The sequence below is a fragment of the Naegleria gruberi genome (genome assembly GCF_000004985.1).
Source record: "Naegleria gruberi genomic scaffold NAEGRscaffold_1, whole genome shotgun sequence".
Lineage (NCBI taxonomy): Eukaryota > Heterolobosea > Eutetramitea > Acrasida > Naegleriidae > Naegleria > Naegleria gruberi.
In genome coordinates this window covers 848,139-867,252 of record NW_003163326.1, presented here as the reverse complement: position 1 = coordinate 867,252, position 19,114 = coordinate 848,139, and the positions used below count along the sequence as shown (strand labels likewise).

Below are 19,114 nucleotides of genomic sequence, written 5' to 3'. Positions count from 1 at the left end.
ATATATATTCTATCATTTGATGATTCTCTTTTAACAATGCGGTTTGTTGTTGAGGATAATTTTTGACACCAATTAAATCTAATTTATTTACTTATTTTTATAATAATATAAATTAATATTCTCACCAACATGTTTAGTAATTACAAAAATATTGTCATTCTCATTCAAATCTTGCCTATAATTATTGAAATCAATAGAGTACTTGATGTCGTGAAGATTGAGCATTTCATCCTTCCAATAATGTTTCAAATTTGTCACTAGTTCACTCAGTAAAAAAGTACAACTATTGACATTGTGTGTGATATCTTGTAACTGAATACCAAGAATGTGCATTTCTCGATTATGATGAGTTTTTGGTTTTATAAAATACCAATCAAATGGTTTGACAAATAACTCTTCGTCAACCTGTTCCTCATAATCTTGTCCCTCTATGTCCTTGTAGAATGTACTTATTTGGAACACAGTATTTGAATAATTATACAAGTATAGACTTTTTACTTGTTGGTTGCCAATAGTTTGAACTAAACTTTTTGAGGTTGGTATAATTGTTTGTTGGTGTGTGGCATTCATGTTGTGTAGTAGTTGTTTTTTTTGAAGTTTAGTTTTGTTTGAATTACAAGTTTAGTAGTTTACTACAATTGTAAACAGTACTTTAAAGGCAAACTGTAAAGGTTAGAAAAAAAGTTTATTCTTTAAAGTTTATTTAGAAAGAAAAATTGTCACCCACTGGGTGAATGAGGTTAAGATTCAATGGATACTTGGCCTTGTGATTATTTCTCTTATGTACAAGTTTGGCTTCAGCAGATAATTCTTCGAATTGATTGAGTGCTTCTGGACTCCATGATTGTTTGATAGCTTTTTGTTCTTCTTCAGTCTTTACCATTAATTCAGTCATGAGTTCAACAAAGTCATATGGAAAACCCAATTCATTTTCATCAGTTTGACCAGACCATAAATCAGCACTTGGTGGAGCTTCAAGAATTGAAAGTGGAACTTTAAGAGCATGACCAACTTGGAAAACTTCAGATTTGTGCAAATCAGCAATTAATTGAACATCAGCAACACCATCACCAGCCTTACAGAAATAGAACAAGTAACCATCTTCATCGAAATTACCAGTTCCTAAAACTACACATGGAAAACCAGCTTGACTCAATAATTGAGCAGCAAAGAAACCAACAGGTGTTCTCATATATGATTTGAGTTGTCCACTTGCAAAATCTCCACTCTTAATACCGAGAGCTTCTTCTGTTCTTTCTTGAATTTGTGTGTGAATTTCACTTTGATCAACTGAGACAACTCTAACACCTTCTGTTGATCCGTATGCTTGTTCAAGCTCAAGAGCTCTCTTCCAAATCTTTTCTGTTGATTTGATAGGTTGAGCAACACCAAGTAGTTGTTTAATTGGTGAATTTGGTTTTCTCATTGCTCTTTCTGCCAAAGCAAATGTAACAGCACTGTCTACGCCACCAGAAACAGATACGAGACAAGCTATTTATCAATCCGATCATGTGTAGTACAATTTATCAAATACAAAGTCAGCCATGATTACCGACAATAAACTTACCCTTCAAACCACATCTCTTCATATAATCATTAAATAAATCTGTCTTTTTATCGATCCATTCTTCTACATTGAAGGCTCTTTGTTCTCTAACCTTTTTCAAGGAATCAACTAATTCCGGATGTAAAACAGCAACAGTCTTGATCATTTTAAAAAAGTATTTAAAGTAATGTACAATGTAAAAGTAATATTGTGTATTTTTTTAAAGTGAAAAAAAGATGAACTAGGATTTAAAAATAGTTTTTAGATAACGAACTCTGTGTTCCTGCTTTTGCTGGAGAATAAACTTTAGTGAGAATTCTCAAAGTGTTAGAGAGTTCATAACTGTCAATGCGAGATGAGAATGTTGAGTCTAAGCATTTGGTGAGAACATCTTTCAAATCAGAATCCTTTGAAGAATAAATTATTTGATTCAAAATTACAAAACTTACAGATATTGATTGGAAAAGTTTTTGCTTATCCTCTTGGTTAAAGAGAATTTCACTGGTGAGATTTAGGGAGCTCTTTTGTTGAATTAACACTAGTTGAAGAATACAAACACCAAGACTCCAAACATCGGCCTTAGTTGTCTGCTCTTTTTCAGGAGGTCTATAACTCTCAGACCCTAACAAGTGTTGATTATCATTCTGGCTTTCCAAATCAAGAAAACATCCAAAATCTCCCAAAACAACATGAATATCACCACTAATCTTTTCATAGTTCGAAACAAAAATATTCTTCAATTTGATATCTCTGTGGATAATTTTGAGTTTGTGCAAGTGGGCCAATGATTCTGCTATTTGGTGGAATATTTGAATAATGTTCTTATCAGACAGGGAGTGGCCCTTTTCATTAATAAATGTGGTCAAATCACCATCTTCATAGAAAGGCATAAGGATGAAAAGCTCATTTTCCAACATTCCATAATCTTCAACGGGTGCCAAATTCTCATGTCTAATATTAATGAATTTTTTACACTTTCCTATTTTGAAACAAGTCAATTTCTAAACACTTACAGCACTTAATTCGTATTCAATATCATTTTCAACTATTTTTAAAGCCTTCCACTCTTTTCTTTTTTTTTCTTGACATTTAAACACCTTACCAAAACCTCCTTCACCAATCAAAAACATGTCATCCCTAATGAAATCCAATTCTGAAAGAAATTCACACTCATCACACTCAATTAATTGCGATTCTTGTACGTTTTCTATAATATCCTTCAATCTTTCCGAATCTATGTATTGACAATCGCTTCTTGAGAAAAGGTTAGACCTTCCTATTGAGAATTGGCCTATTTGTGGGATGGGTCTATTTTCATACTCCTTCAATGTATCGGTTTTGTTGTTTGTAAATGAAATGATATATCTCTTTGGTAAAAGCGAAATGGTGTCCCAGAGTAGAGACTTTTTCAGAAATGAGAGAATGAAATGACCACTATTACAACTTTTCAAATCGTACACCTTTCTTCCATTCCAACTACAGATAGTTTCACAAAGAGCTCGTGTGATTTTCTCTAATCTCTTCTCAGAAACTATCTCTTCAATTGTGTAGAGCAGTTTTTCATTTCCTTGTTGAGGTAAAGTTAGAACCAATGAGTTATCACTCCAAATAATAGTCCACTTTCCAAATAATAGTCCCAGTTTAAAATAGCCACTATGATCCTTAACTACTATAATTAATAAAAGGCATTTTGCATTAGAGTTAAAAGATAACATTTCTTCCTTACTAATGTAAAAGTGATGAGAAAGGTAACAGTGAGGGATTACATAATTCTGAATATTAATTGCTGCCTCCTCATTTAATGTTGATATTGCCAGTTTAGACATGATGGATTTAACTCGTAATGAAAGAGAGATTTCATCCCCATTGTCTTTTGAATAAATGTAATTGGAAAAACATTTAAGGAGGAAATCTTCTGAAATACCATTTGGATTTTTGAAATACTCTACCCATTTAATTGTGTCCATATCTATTGGATCAAATCCCATTTTTTCAATTAGTGTTTTTACATGTTCTCTTCTTCCCAATGAAATGAGAATTTGCAATATATTGAACCCTAAACTGTCTACATTGTACTTGTATTGTTTAGCAATTTCTATGAATTTATGCTCAACTCTTTCCGATAGATCAGTGAAGAGATGTTTAAAACTCATACCATCTATTAAATGTGCACATTCCTCATTGTGAGGTTCTTCAATTGACAAATTTGAAACTGTATCTATTTCAAAACTTTTCAACAGCCTTGAATCGTTGAATTGTACTAGCAACTTTTCATTTTCTAATACAAGCTCTTCAGAACGGAAATATAATACCAGTTTCCTTCCTATATCGATTGCTCTTGAAAGAGGGATTTTGTGAGTATTGTTATCATAGAGAATCACAAGAGAAGGCGTATCCGATCTGGGTGTAAACAACGTAAAATCATCCTTCTCTATCACAATCTCAAAAAGTGAAATATCCTTGTCAAATTTGCAATATGATAATTTCATATTGCTTGGATCTATACAATCATCTGAATTGGTAAATATAAAAGATTGGACATCTTCCTGTGTTGTTGGACAAGCCTTTGATAACTGTACATCGTAAAGAGTTTCATTCATTACAAAGCCAATGTAAATTTCAAATTTACCCACTTGAATGGTTACAATTCCAATTGAACCTATTTCCATACTATTCAAACAATTTCTATCAATTTCAAATGAATTGTGATTAATATTCAATTCCAATGGTTCCACCAACAGTATGTCCTCTCCATCCAAAACTAATCTAAACGATTTGTCTAATTTCCATTCAAAAGATATAGCATTGCTCATTGATCCACATAATTGTTCCACTACCAAACTCATTCCATACATTGTAGGTGATATTGAAATATGAAATGTCACACATTTATCATCACTCTCAACTACCACAACTTGTGTTGAATCCTCACCATATCCAAAATCATCCTTACTCTCCCTACTAAAATATGAAGATGATGATAGTTGATCATCTTCATTTGAATCATGATTTGTAAAATACTCCCTCACCAATGCTAACATATTTTCATTAATTTTAATCCTATTATCCAGTTCGGAATGAAGGCTGTTTTCACTACCACATAATTCATCAGAAAATGGGGCATCATTATGAATTGGAGAATAACAAGAAGAGGAACTGTTATTGTAGTCATTCATTTTTTTTAATATTCGTTAACCACACAACATTGCATGAGAAATGGGTTTATTTTGTGGTTGTATGCCTAAAACAAGGACAAACTCTAATACCTGCTGTAGTCTGACTTTCACATTTAAATCTGGAAGGATTTGTACCTAGAACACAAAGTTCCTTACCTTCACTCTTTAAGAAGAATGGAGCGTTCATAGTTGAGAATTCTGTTGTGCATTTACAATCTGGGTAGAATTGTCTAATTTCTTCACACCTATTGATAAATGTAAAAAATCTGGCATCACAATCAGCTCCAATTTTCTTGCATGCTGATTGACAGCTTTCACTAGGTTCTGTTAGAGTGGATCTTACTCGTCTCAATTCTGAAAGAGAATAATCAGCAGAAGGTGGAATAGATGGCATTAAAAGAGTATCATGCTCAAATTCTTCCTTCATTCTCAAATTATTTAACTGATTGCTATTGATTCTATTTGTCTGACTAGTGGAAATGGTTGAATTACATGGGAAGAAGAGAGAATTGGAACATTTTTCATTTTGGAAAGCATGATAGGTATGAGTTAAACTTTCAAAACATTGAGGGTTTGCAGTATTCATAGATTCTGAAGACTTCAATAATTGATACCTATAGGTATAGAAAATTCTCTTGTGAAATTGTACTTTTCCAAATGGGTTAATCTTTTGAAAGAAACGATCCAAAAGGGCATCAATTGAACCAGTACCTTCAGCTTCTCTTTGCATATATTGAATGAGACCTGCAAGATCTCTCCTTTGAACCATTGTACCAACAATTCCATGTGAGAAACGAAACCCTGCCCAATCCAATCCATCACTCTCCAATGAGTTAATCCTATTAAAAATTGAGAGGAGATGAATGAATGCGTGTTCACAAAATACAAAATTATCATCCATTAAAATAATTGGAATATCATCGGTTATTTTAACACGGTCGTGAAAGGTTTTGATCATATCGAAAAATTCATTGGCAATGTGTTTCTCAGACTTTCCCATATCACTATTTTTAAAATTATGGTCTCCATGACCCTCTCTGTGAATAACGTTGATTCGAATAGAGGATGGAAACTTTTCCAATATTTCATCGATATCTTCATCATAGGCTGATCCTTTTGTACTGAATATCGAAATACAAGGATTAAATAAACGATGTTTCATATTAGCAATACTTGTCATGGTTTTTTCTAATAAAAAGAAACTATTCTTTTCCATATCAGCCCTTGGATTTGCTTGAATTAAAAAAGTTACATCACACTTGGATTCCGAAAAGTAATTTTTAAAAATAAAGACACCTGACAGTGTAGTAAATTGAACAAGCAATAAAATGATGAGCGCTTTGGGTAACATTTTTTTTTAAACTTGTTGACATGCTAAAATAAGGTTGTTCTCTCATTGTATTATTGTTGTTGAGTGTTTATTCAAAATACAAAAAACAGATTATCCTTAAAGAAAAAACCTTAAAAATGAATCATCGATACTTTTCACCACCTAATAATGCATCATCTTCATCATCAACAACGACAATAGGTGTTGCCGATAGTTTGGATAATACAGCAGGAGGTTTGTAAATATTTTTATTATTTAATAATTGTTTTGTGGTTTCAAGGAGGATCTTCATACACCGTTTCAAAGAATAAATTATTTACTGCTGATTCGGAAGTGTTTTGTATTAGATTTAGCTCTGATTCAAAGAGTTTGGCAGCAGGATGTAGTGATGGTATTGTTAGAGTGTTTAATGTAAATGATGGGAAATTACTTTACTCATTGAATACAGCCACTAAGCAACAATTACCTCTCCCAGTAACATCTTTAAAATTTAGACCATCCCTTAACCCAAATTCAGCTCAAAATGTATTACTTGTATCTGGATCAAAAGGTGTTGTTCAACATTGGCATGTGACATCAGGAAAGCTTTTAAATGAAATTCAAGAGGAGGAAAACCAAGCTTATGTAGTGGACTATAGAAAGGATGGAGCTTATTTTGCAACAGCAGGTAAAGATTCAACAGTTAGATTGTATGATGAAGAAACCAATGTTTGTGTAATGAAAATGAGAGGTGGAAATGGAGTAACAAGTGCTGGTCATACCAACAGAATATTTTCTCTTAAATTCCACCCAAATGATGACAATATAATTCTAACTGGAGGATGGGATAATACGTATGTATCTTATTTAATAAGTAACTTTATGTTGAGTATTTCAGAGTTCAAATTTGGGATAAGAGAATGGATTATGCTGCAAGAAGAATTTTTGGACCTCACATTTGTGGAGATGCCATTGATATTGATTCTAATAATTCCATATTGACGGGTTCTTGGAGACCTGATGACCAACTTCAGTTATGGGACTTTGGATCTGGAAATTTAATTGAGGTATGTAAAAGTGATGGAATTGTTTTTAGTAACAATTAAAAGAATATTCCAATACCTCATTCAGGAGGTCCATCAACACTTAACGCTTACTGTGCACAGTTTGGAGATAGCTCAGGATCCATTCTTGCTGTAGGAGGATCCGGAACAAATGAAGCATTAATAATGACTAGATCTTCTGGTAGAATTATTGGAGCAATAAGAGAATTAGAAAAAGCTGTTTACTGTATGGCTTTTTCTAAAAATCAACATCATATTGCTGTTGGTTGTGGAACAGGGTCTATTTACTTATTAAATCGTGCTTAATTTTCTTTTTTATTTCTTCAAACAAAAGCTTTCAAACAGAGCATCAGAATATTTTCTATCCACAAGGTTTATTCGGACTAGAAGTGTCAGAAATAATAAATAATTGGTTGATACATCATTACATAAGGAAAATTCAGTTTTTTCAAGGGCAAAACTAAAATATTTGGCAAAGCTTTTGAGTATTATTGTGGTTTTCATTTTTGTTACCCATTAAAAATATTTTGATATTCGTAATAGGAAAATGTACATAGTTTAACTTAATGATTTATTTAATATGTTCATCTAGATCTTCTGGTGGTACATCTTTGATTTCAGCTTGTAAATTCTTTCTGAAAGCTTCAATGATACGGTATTCTCTATCTCTACAAATATTAATGGCATAACCCTTCTTACCAAACCTAGCAGTTCTACCAACACGATGCAAATAAGTGGCATAATCTGGTTCACGGTCTGATCCAGGTGTTTTTTCATCATAGACAACTGGAAGATCAAAGTTAATTACGTGTGTAACTGTGGCAATATCTACACCACGAGCAAGAACGTTTGTTGTAATCAAAACCTTGGCTGTACCAGCAACAAATTCTGACATGACCTTCTTTCTGACTTCTGGATCTAAACCACCATGAGTGACACTGACAGTAAATTTGTTTTCTTGGAGAACATTGGCCAACTTTTCAGCATAATTCTTACTGTTGACAAAAATAATACTTTGTCCAACTTTGAGTGTTTCGTAGATATCCTTAATAACTTGAATCTTTTGAGTTTCATCTACACATTTAACAACAAATTGTTTCATGTGCTTCAATGTAAGCTTTTCCTTAGGTATCAAGATTGTCTTCAGAGGTTGTGGTACAACCTTTTCAGCAAAATCCAATACTTTCTTTTCTTTTTCAGCACCTTCCTTGTCATCATCTTCTTCCTTAAATGTAGCAGAGAAGAGTAATACTCTACATTTTTCAGGCAAACCCTTCTTGATTAAAATAGTTTGATCACGTAATTGACTATTTCCTTCTTCCAACATTTGGTCTGCTTCATCAACAGCCAAAATTTTGACAGTCTTGGTATTAATAGATCTACGTCTAATCATTTCATTAACTGTACCAGGTGTACCAATCACAATATGATCAGTCAAATTTCTTGGAATTTCTTGTCCTTTGAGAGCGGCATAGATTTTAATTCCTGTATGTTGACCCAATCCTTTGACAACAGAATAAATTTGGGTGGCCAATTCAAGAGCAGGACAAATACAAATTGCTTGGGTTGAGTTAACACTTTCGTCAACAGCCTGAAGCATGGCAAGACCAAAGCAAGCAGTCTTACCAGTACCACTTTGTGATTGGGCAATCAAGTTAACATCTTCTTCCAAAATAATAGGAAGTGATTTTGCTTGAATACTAGATGGTTCTTTAAAGTGCATAGAGTAAATTCCTTTCAAAAGTTCAGGCTTTAATTTCATATTCTCGAATTTAATTTGTTGACTGTAGAGAGGATTTGTTGGATCATGTTGTTGTTTATCCAATTCTTCATCCAAAAGTGAAGCTATTATTATTGTTCAATCACCATATCCGTTGTTGTTGATATTGTTTGTTTGTTTTAATAAAACCATCATCATCACAAAGAAGAATAAAACCATCATGGAACGAAATTACAATAAAATAATTTAGAAAATCTTGTTGATGACTTGATCACATACTTGTTGTTACAGGAGCTTCTACAGTATCAGCCCAGCTGTCGCCAGCGTTTAGGGTCATTTGTTTGATTTCTTTAGCAATTTCTTCTTCTGACATTTTTTCTAATTATTTTTAAAAACTACATACAACGAGGTTATTTTTAAATTATTGCATGAAGTTTTTAAAAATAATTTATTTGTTGATGAATTTCTACTTGTTCATTGAAAATTTTGACTATTCATCACTATCATCAAAATTAAGAGATTTGAGCTTTTCCAAATCACCTTCCATAAGAGCTTGAGGTCTTCTTGATCCACGTTGAATTGTTGCGTTTGTAGCATTTCCAGATTGGAAAATTTGTTCGTGGTGGCCAATCATTATTTCAGTTATATAAGTGAGTGGACCATTATCCTGTAATGCTAATAATGGATTTGGACTATTTGATCTAATGATATTTGGACCCAAAACAATTGCCAAATTATGAGCATTCATCATATTTTCTTCACTAAGTGATTGTACGTAGTTGAGCAATGCAAAAAGCTCTTTAGCAAGCTCAAAATGGCATTGTGGCATTTTAGGAACAATTTTTTTGACCGTCTCAATTACATCTGGAACAGAGTTTCCATTTTCTTAGATAATTCGTAAATAAAATAATTCTTGAAACATACCTTTAACTGCTGAAATTAATTCATCATAAATAGAGAACATAAAAAGTGGATCAGGAAGTTCACGGAAGAAAAGTTTGATAAGACTGGCCAAAACATGGCAATCAACATGGTGCAAATCAACATTAGAGCCATGGTTAATCAAAATCTTGAGCTGGTTGACAGTGGCTTGATTACCACTAATTCTGAAAATTCCTTTAGTGTTGGCATGATGCTCTTTCAAGAAGTCCATACATTTCTTAATTGGTGATGGTACCAAGGAGTTTGCACAATCCTTTCTTGATTTAATTAACTCTTCCAAAGATGTAGAGAAAAGGGAAGGTTGATTGCTTTTGATATTATTTTGCATCAAATCATAAGCAATGACTGTTGGAGGAAGTGGTAGTATATGTTCTGGGATATCTTTGAATATATCTTGTACAGTATCAGCAAGATGAAGTTTCTTCCAAAACTTTTCACTAACAAATGGTGAAAAGCATTTCATGATAACCTTGATCATCATAGTTGGATGAACAATATAAAGCGACTTTAAATTCTTCTTATATTTTCTAGTAATGGTTTTGTAAACGTTTAACATCCATGAAAATCCAGGACGAGATTGAGAGGTAGAGTTACTGACACACCAAATCATTACATAATCTCTTTCCACAAACTTATCAAGTTTTAAAATCATATAGAGCAATGTTCTTTCCAAATCTTCCTTCTTGATTTTTTCTTCAGAAAAGATAATAACAGGTCTACCCTCAGTATCACATGTTCTGCATGAAATTACATTCATAGCCTCTAAATCTCTAACATCTTCTTGTTTAGCTTTTTCCAGCATTTCCAAATACTTTTCAGAATCTTGATATTTCTTCTCATTAGTTGTTGATGTAGTTGTGTTACTACTAATGGAATCATTTCTTGAGAGGATGGATGATTCAGATTTGATAGCTTCTTCAATTTTAGGAAGTCTATTTAATACTCCAATCAAATCTTTAGAAGTATTTGTTTTTTCTGTGAGAGACTTTTCATGAGTTTTAACTAACATTTGAATGTTCATAGCATGTTGAAGTAATTTTTCATCAGAAGAAATGATTTTGTTTTTAACTTTGTCTGGCACGCTCTTTTCCAATTCGTCCAATATCTTGTCACTATCCAAGTTTGAACATTCGATCAAGAATTTTTTAGCCTTTTGTATGTATTCATTAATAAGAGGATTGAGTGGAATCATAAATGATTCTTTGGCTCCAAATTCAAACCCATTGGCAATTTGTTGAATCACTTTAGAAATTAAAACCAAATTTCTTCTTTGTTTTGAATGAATCTTGACTTCAGGTGGGAAAATATCTCTCGATTCAGGATAGACAATAGTTGGATTGAATAATCTCAAGAAAACAAAACTTGCAATTATAGTTTCAGAATTTTCCATTCTGTACTTGTCGCGACACATTTCGTTAATAATTTTACAAATATATCTCATATTGAAAGGCATAGATTCAAGAGCCTCTTGTGATAACATTCTATCCAAAAAGTATCGGCAATAAGTCAATAAATTTTCTAAGTTTTGAATAACAGCTTTTTCTGCAACTTCAGGCTGTTGTTGATCAATATCTTTAGAAGAGAGATCAATTTCAGATTCAATTCTTGTAATTACTTTTGTTGGATCAATTTCCAAATCTAAAACTTCATCGAGAATGATCTTCTTCATTGGTTCAATAAGAATATTTTTCAAATAATCTACAGCTTCTGCTTTAACAACATTGTCCATTACTTTGGTTGCAACAGTATTTCCTCTCATTATTACCATTCCATTGCCGGTATCGGAAGAACTTCTTTCAAATTCAATTCCAATTAGAATCTTATTCATGAAGCAAGATGTTGATAAAGATGAAGATAATTGATAGAGTGCAAAGGCCATTTCGTCCAACTCTGAAGTTGAAAGCAATCTCTGAGTATAAAGAGCAGAGAGTAAACTGAACAAGTTAAATCACATTGTTAATAATAAAACAAACCTTGGGCTTGTGGTCATGACTTGGGAAAATTGATCATAATCGAGTGGTGTCTTGTTAACACTAACAAGATGATGAGTATTTGCTCCTAAATTATCTTGTGTTGGAAGAAGCGGCAAACTGCCTTTAGAACCTTTTGATCCCATTCCGCTGCTACTTGGTAAAGGTCTAATTGTTGTTCTTGATCTACTTCCAGCTGAGGAAGGAGAAGGTACAGTTGGAAGTACCTTCTGGGAGGTACTCTTGGAAGGAGTTTGGGAATTATTTGATGATGAATCAGTCCCGTTTGAACTCATTTTTTTATTATTATTTTGTTTGGTTGTGATGATTTGATTGGTAATTGGTTTTTATCGATCCAATACTTTTAAAATACGCTGGTGATGCATCTTTATTTGAACTGCTACAATCCTCATCATCATTACAAAAGTAAAAAGGATCAATAATTAATAGCAAAATTCCTTTAATCATTTAATTTAATAAAAAATAGATAAAAATCTTGAAAGAATGGGAAACAATAATACGACCAGTTCGCTGCCACAAAGAGAACAAAACAAACACTCCCCAGTCACAACGAAACAAGATCAGTCACTTACCCCTTCTGAAAATCAACAAGTAAATACCAATTTTAACAGCAGTTGTACAACTTCCGATGCGACAACATTGAATATCCCATCAAATGATCAGAATAATTTTCAAATAACATCATCTTCTTCAACTTCAAGTCTCTCCTCCAATACAACAACTTCCTATAATGCTCCCAATCTCGTTGGAGAATCAAAAATACTAATCGGAGAGAAGGGAAAATCAATTATTCAACAATTAAGACTTGCACTTCCTCAAGAACAAAAGCAACATAATGAATGGACATTACTCTATGCAAATTGGAGAAATGGAGCTTCGATAGCAACTTTTGGTGAAATAGTAATGCATCACGGACCAATGATAATCATAATTGAAGATATTGAAGGAAATATATTTGGAGCTTTTACAAGTGTTTCTCTGGATAGGAAACCTAATTTTTATGGAAATAACAACTGTTTATTGTTCAAAATTGAAACAAATGAAAATCAGGAAACGAATGTGCAAATTTACAGGTCCAGTAATAGAAATGAAAATTATGTATACTTTAATTATGGAAATAAGTATAATCCATACAATGGCCTTGCATTTGGAGGAAAAATGGGATGCTTTTCTCTTTGTATTGAAGAGGACTGGAGGTTTGGGAGGACTGTTGGAGATTTACTTACTTATTCATACAGTCCCCAATTGTCGAGTGACTCTGATTTTGAAATTAATCATATAGAAGCATGGATATTCCCTCTTAGTGAATCAATTCAAATCGATTTGAGATATAGAGCTAAAGCAAAACAATCCAAACAGGCATTGGGGGAGGATAATGCTGCAGAAATTTTCATAATGAAGCAAGCCGGAGTAATGTCAAGTGATAACGACCACATCAGAGAAACTGCCTATCAAAAGGATTCAGATTTAAAGAAGGAACCTGGTACTTAAAGATAAAGGATTTTCACCCAATAGTGTTATTTAATCTCAACAATTTAATTTCAAATATTAAATAATAAATATAAAAAATATTCATAAACTAGGTGCGTTTTTCCCTCATTTTTTGTGTTATTCATGCCGGTTCGGATTTGTTGCACTAAATTATTTATGTATTGGATGATAACATTAATGATGGAATTATAATAATATAAACAACAGATGTGGAACAGACCAAGAGAAACTGGAGTTAAATTGGATCCAAAGATTGAAGCCTTCGCCAATTATCGTGATCACATTCATAGAAATTTCAAGTTTACACCAAAGAATACATTATACGCTTTCGTTTTTGTTGGTGTTCTTCCATACTTTTTCTACACTAAATTCAAGCAAGATCAGGTAAGTTATTTAATAGGTTCTTGCTAATAATCGTGTCAAGATGAGGAGACAAATTGCCAACGGAACAAACTATCCTGTTGTTAATACCACTTTCAATGGTGAATCCGATGAAAGCAAGATGACCATGCCACAAAAACATTTTTAAATAGTAAAAACTCAAACTTATTGGGAATTTTATCTGTGGAATCGTTTTTTCTTTGTTTCTGATTCGTGTTCTGATTGTCTATTGTTGCTGGAGCTACTTGAGGATGATTCATTACTGTATTGTCTTTTCAATTCGCCAGAAGAGGATCCTCTTCTGTTATTATCAGAGGATGTACTATTTCCACCCAAACTATTTCTCTTATCAGATTGGTACGAGTCACCAGCTCCTCTTGTATCTCGTCTATCATTGCCGGATGTTCCCTTATCAGATCTGTTTGAAGAAGAATCATTTCTTCTAAAATCATTATTTCGATTATCCCTATTGGAACTGCTTTGTGAAGAACTTCTTCTATCGTTATATCTGTCGCTGTATCTGGAAGCATCACGGTTGTCAAAGTTTCTATTATCACTTCTATCGTTTCTACTATTATCACTTCTGTCGTTTCTATTGTCAAGGTTTCTGCCTTCACTTCTATTCAAACGAGAATTGTCATTCTTTTGTGAGCTATTTTCATTTTTTTGAGTCTCTCTTGAATCGTTCCTACTTCTTGAACTTTCATATCTAATGTCTGACTTATCTTCATTAGATTTGTTTGTCTTGGTTTCTGATTCTTTTTTTTGGGATGATTCCTTACTACTAGTTGAAGAAGCATTTGATGATAGTCTTCTTTCTTGTGAAGAGGGGTGTGTGTCACGTTTTAGATTATCATCAATTCTTCTGGATGATTGTAGAGAACGAATCTCCTTCGAGTCATTGCCTTGTTTTCTTTCAGAGGATGGAGCTGTGTTTTCAGTTGTTCTTTGTGATTGCTTGATTACTTGGAGTGGATTGTTAATTGGAAGAATGAGTAATTGTTGAATGTCTTTAACATAGTCCTTAACTTCCTCAGATTTATCCTCTGATTTTGTTTGTTGTTTCTGTTTGAGGAGCTGTACCAATTTGGAGTTCATCATATTTTGATCAGATTGGGTATTTTCAGAATTGGAACTATCTAAAATGTTATCAGATTCTTGTACTTGAGATTTGTACTCATTTTCTAATTGTTGTTCAATTGGGACGTATTCTGGAGATTTTGGTTCTTCTGTTAGAGATTTCTCAATATCAACAGCTTCCTCTTGGGGTTTTTCCTCTGTAATGGTTGGTGTGGTATTCTTTGTTTCTTCCACAGAAATTGTAACCACAGTTTCTGCTTTAGGAACATCCTCCACAGGAGCATCTTGTGAAGCAGCCTCTACATTAGATTCAGGTAAACTTGTATCATAAGGTTGAATTGCTTCATTTGAGGCCTCCGACATTTTAACATCTTCCACTGTAGGTGTTTCAAGAGGAGTATTCTCAATAGGAGGGATAGTCGAATCTTCTCCTCGAACAACAATTGTTGCTTCAATATTTGTGGAAAGGGTTGTTGGTGGAGAAAGTGAGGTACTACCAGAATCAGAAAAGTCACCGAGAGTGTCTTCTTGTTTTTGGGGAGTGAGAGAGGTAAGTTCACTTTCTGAAATAGCAGTATTTGGAGTTATTGAGTTTGCTGGAATTTCATTATCTCTGGAGGGAATATTGATATTAGTTGGCTTAACAGAGAATTTCAATAGGGGTTTGATAAAGCTTGGATTTTCACTCTTCTTTCTGATGGAGGTTATCAATGGGAAATATGTGTTAGATAAAACCTTGATATTTTCAACGTGGTGCTCTTTCAATGAATCTGATATCTCTAAAAGAGCATCACAGTGACGGGAATAGAACGGGAAAGTGTTTGTCTTGACAAGAGGAGATAGAAATAACATGGCAATTCGAATTTTGATATGATCATTACTCTTGAGTAGCAAAATGCAATTGTTGAGCATATTTTCCATTATTAAAAAGTGGAATTTTTGATAATTTTCAAAATCTAGTTTGGTGTATATATCGTCTGTTGAGCTAGATAGTTGAGGATATTTCTTTACAGATACAAACGAACCAGGCTTGTTTTTACATTCCCGATTGAATTCATTTTGGCTTTCATACCATCTATTTGCTGTTGGGAGTAAAAATTGAACAAGTCTACTCAATCTTTTAGCTTCATTTTCTGTACAGGTCAACAGTAAGCCAGGCACATATTCCAATAAATATTGTAAAAAGAGATTGAACGAAAACTTTGGAGTTTCACTAGTATGTAATAGATGGACAAGTTTTGCACAGTATAAAGAGTCAGCTGCAGAAAACAAAGCTCTAGGAAGAAAGCAATGTTGGAGAATAGTAGTCATGTCCACAAATTCAGATTCAGCCATAAAGAATTTGTGACAAATTTCCTTGAATTCTTTCATAGATGCTTCATATTTTTGATTTTGCTCGTCCTTTTCTCTTACTAAGGAGGATCTATGATTGCCATATTCATTCATGGTACTGTTGTAAAGGGAAGTTGGTACATAAATATCTGAAAGGTCTTTCATCCAGAAAAAGTTATAAAATTGAGAAGTGACATTATTGCTTATGTCTAATGGTAATAGGCTTTGTAATATATTTGGTGGGATGGAAGAGCGTGTAAGTCTTACAATTGAAAAAATAAATGGTGTTGACAAATCATATGCTTTCAAGGTATCCACACTTGGAATAAGTAGGGAAGAGTTAAGTTCATTACCCAAAGCCTCTTCTTCAAAGACAAACTTGATTTCTGAAATGAGGAATTTCAATAATAAAAGGTAGGCTACATGGCACATATCCTTTGAATCTGCAACATGCTTCCATTCTTGATAATCTTCATGGATATGAATTCCATAATTACTGAGCTTTGCAAGCAACAAAACCAGTGATACACCACTTCCACTTGACAGTATTGTATCTTTAAGTTTTTTCATTGATTCTACGCCTGTATTTTTAGAGTTTGGAGAAAAAGTTCCTGCTAGACTGTGTAAAACTTTTCCTCCTGCTTGTGCCTCTAGTTGATGTTGATTAATCTCTTCAGAATATTCCAAGGTTGAGGTATTTTTGATAATTTCAGTCAAAATTACCAAATGTTCCCAAAGTCCCTCCTTCAATCTTTGGGTTAAATAGTTAAGAACAGGTTTCATATCCACAAATGGGTATGTTTTGAAAAACAGCCCATATAAACTAGCTAAATTAGAGAGCCAAGTTGCTATAGAAATACCATCTTCCTTAATGTTACTGCTTTGATTGGAAAGTAATCTATTAAGTAAACAGTATTGCATAATGTCATGGGAAATTTCTGGAGAGAATTGAGATACATCTACACAAAGGGGTATTTGATTATCGTAGGTTTCACATTTTCTAATATACTCTTCACATACGATAATTGGATTTGATACAGTATATGGAAGTATCTCTCTTGCTTTTGTTCTCACATTTGCAAAGGAAATTCTATTAAATATATGTCTAATACCTCTCGACACCCAATTTTGTTGAGCGAGCATTTTGGGTTGTTTCTCATAACCGTGTTGCCTTGTAAAGCCATAAATTTCATATCTGGTTTGATAGGGTAATAGAGCCAAAATACTCCAAAATTCTGAAACTATAGAAGTGTTCATTCCTACAAAGCATAGTGATGAGAGAATTGATGCTAAAACTTGCACTAGTTTTTGATGATGGTCGTTTGGTTGTTTCATATATAATTTAAGTAGACGTATGAGCTTTGTAAGGGATTTGATTTCTCTATACAGTTCATATTTGGTATGGCAAATAAGAGGAAAGAGGTAATTTTCAATAGTTGATTTGTCATCATTGGTTATTGAAATATAGTTGTTCAATACAGTATATTTTTCATATAGAGGAGTAGAAATTTTTTCAATAGATTTACAGCAAGCAATGGAAATATCATAATTCCAATGAGGGTCATATTTTGATAGGATGTCTAACATGCTGATAGCTTCAGCTATCATATCAAAGTTCAAAAGTTGGATTAATAATCCAAATTTTTGATCCTTTTGAAACTCTGGATACGATTTTTCAAATCTGGGTTCGATTTTTTCAACTGCTCCATCAACTGTAATTGTGTATTCTCTACTTCTTTTCAATTCTGTTTCGTATTCATGATGAAAATGCTCCAAATCATCAACAGAATGTGGACCTAAATAATACATAATATCTTGAAAAATAAAAAGTTCTTTTTGCATCAATTTAACAATCATTACAATCAAACTTGTTGGAGTAACCTTGTTATGATAGCTTGAAAGTTTAAATCCAATAACATGCTTCAAATGTTGATTATTAAAAAGGGACCTAACAAGATTCAGTAAAACATCACTGTCTAAATTATTTTCGTAAGCATCCAATAGAATATCAAGTACCCTATTTGGTTCAAGGTTGAAAAATCCTATGATTTGAATAATTTCATTGGTTATTTGTTCCAACTTTTGAATTGACAAATTATTTGGATCTATGATGATTGAAATTAGTTTTGAGAATCCTTCATTTTCTTCGTGTAAAAGATTAAAACGGTCCTGCGTATATAATTCTCGAGTTTTGCTTTTTAAAAACATATTCCTAGTCGAGATTCCACAAGCTCCTAAAAAATCAAAATTCATCAATTGTTTAAGTAAACCAATTTGAAAAACAGAGTTTTCTAAAAGAGACTTTGTGATATTTACCAGATATACGTAATCATTGTGTTCTTCTGGCAATCTATTTGATTGTAACTCTATGGAAAGTGCAAGAGATATTAATAAAGTATTCTTTTGATCGGGATGTTGTGAAGATATGGATTGGATTAATTCTAAGAACTTTTGTGTTGATATCTTGTTTTGTTGGTTAAGCAAATTAAAAAAGAAATGAGAAAGAATGTTATGTTTGATTGTAATTTCTAATTGCTTTGAAAGGACAGATAATAAATATGTTTGTCTGGAATAATTGTGATGACTATTGAATATTTTGTTAACAACATACATTGGTGATATTTCGGAATCCCATTTTGAAAAGTCAAACAAATCAGCTTGATCAGTGGTAACATGCTTCATTCTGATTGGCGTTTTGGCTTCTGTTGTTGTTAATTCTGGTTGCTGAAGTGTTGGATTCGTTTCCGCGCCTGATGAAGTTGTGGAAGGAGAAGCAGACCTATCTTTTCGAAATATTCTTCTTTTTGTTTGGGTCATTTTTAATTTTTTTTTAATTAAGAAAACTTTCAGTACACTTTATCAGTGCCGCCAATGCGTTCTCGTTATTCAATTTAAATAAAAATGATTCCAACTAGCTCGGCAATAGGGCCAACGGCAAATGAGGGAGACATCCTAAAAACAAGAGAGGAGAATACATTAAACAATACAACCACGAGACATTATCAAGAATCGGGATCGTCATCATCCTTCTATAACACACTTCTCAGCCAATACACCAATGTTTTGAATAGAACAATAACAA

The 19,114-nt window shown here is 33.0% G+C and overlaps 7 protein-coding genes across 7 annotated transcripts; 2 read left to right on the top strand and 5 right to left on the bottom strand.

The window, feature by feature from the left end:
- Positions 1-703: 703 nt before the first annotated feature.
- NAEGRDRAFT_28968 (uncharacterized protein) lies at positions 704-1,712 on the bottom strand (the record flags this gene model as incomplete). Its single annotated transcript, XM_002683132.1, has 2 exons — positions 704-1,491; positions 1,568-1,712. 2 exons carry the CDS (start codon positions 1,710-1,712, stop codon positions 704-706), a joined length of 933 nt encoding a protein of 310 aa, XP_002683178.1.
- Positions 1,713-4,753: 3,041 nt separating this feature from the next.
- Positions 4,754-6,065, bottom strand: NAEGRDRAFT_77773 (uncharacterized protein). The gene has a single exon (XM_002683131.1). The coding sequence runs from the start codon at positions 5,936-5,938 to the stop codon at positions 4,769-4,771; it is 1,170 nt and encodes a 389-aa protein (XP_002683177.1). The 5' UTR covers positions 5,939-6,065; the 3' UTR covers positions 4,754-4,768.
- Positions 6,066-6,189: 124 nt separating this feature from the next.
- On the top strand, positions 6,190-7,401 carry NAEGRDRAFT_61394 (uncharacterized protein; the record flags this gene model as incomplete). Its single annotated transcript, XM_002683455.1, has 4 exons — positions 6,190-6,286; positions 6,333-6,885; positions 6,930-7,098; positions 7,141-7,401. 4 exons carry the CDS (start codon positions 6,190-6,192, stop codon positions 7,399-7,401), a joined length of 1,080 nt encoding a protein of 359 aa, XP_002683501.1.
- Positions 7,402-7,636: 235 nt separating this feature from the next.
- On the bottom strand, positions 7,637-9,188 carry NAEGRDRAFT_77772 (uncharacterized protein; the record flags this gene model as incomplete). The annotated part of the gene is made up of 2 exons (XM_002683130.1): positions 7,637-8,940; positions 9,095-9,188. 2 exons carry the CDS (start codon positions 9,186-9,188, stop codon positions 7,667-7,669), a joined length of 1,368 nt encoding a protein of 455 aa, XP_002683176.1. The 3' UTR covers positions 7,637-7,666.
- A 900-nt stretch (positions 9,189-10,088) lies between these two features.
- On the bottom strand, positions 10,089-10,571 carry NAEGRDRAFT_4001 (uncharacterized protein; the record flags this gene model as incomplete). Its single annotated transcript, XM_002683129.1, has 1 exon — positions 10,089-10,571. A coding segment is annotated over one exon (483 nt), but the record flags the coding sequence as incomplete, so codon positions are not given.
- Positions 10,572-12,231: 1,660 nt separating this feature from the next.
- NAEGRDRAFT_45122 (uncharacterized protein) lies at positions 12,232-13,239 on the top strand (the record flags this gene model as incomplete). Its single annotated transcript, XM_002683454.1, has 1 exon — positions 12,232-13,239. The coding sequence occupies one exon, from the start codon at positions 12,232-12,234 to the stop codon at positions 13,237-13,239; it is 1,008 nt and encodes a 335-aa protein (XP_002683500.1).
- A 558-nt stretch (positions 13,240-13,797) lies between these two features.
- Positions 13,798-18,849, bottom strand: NAEGRDRAFT_45121 (uncharacterized protein; the record flags this gene model as incomplete). Its single annotated transcript, XM_002683128.1, has 1 exon — positions 13,798-18,849. One exon carries the CDS (start codon positions 18,847-18,849, stop codon positions 13,798-13,800), a length of 5,052 nt encoding a protein of 1,683 aa, XP_002683174.1.
- Between the last annotated feature and the right edge of the window lie 265 nt (positions 18,850-19,114).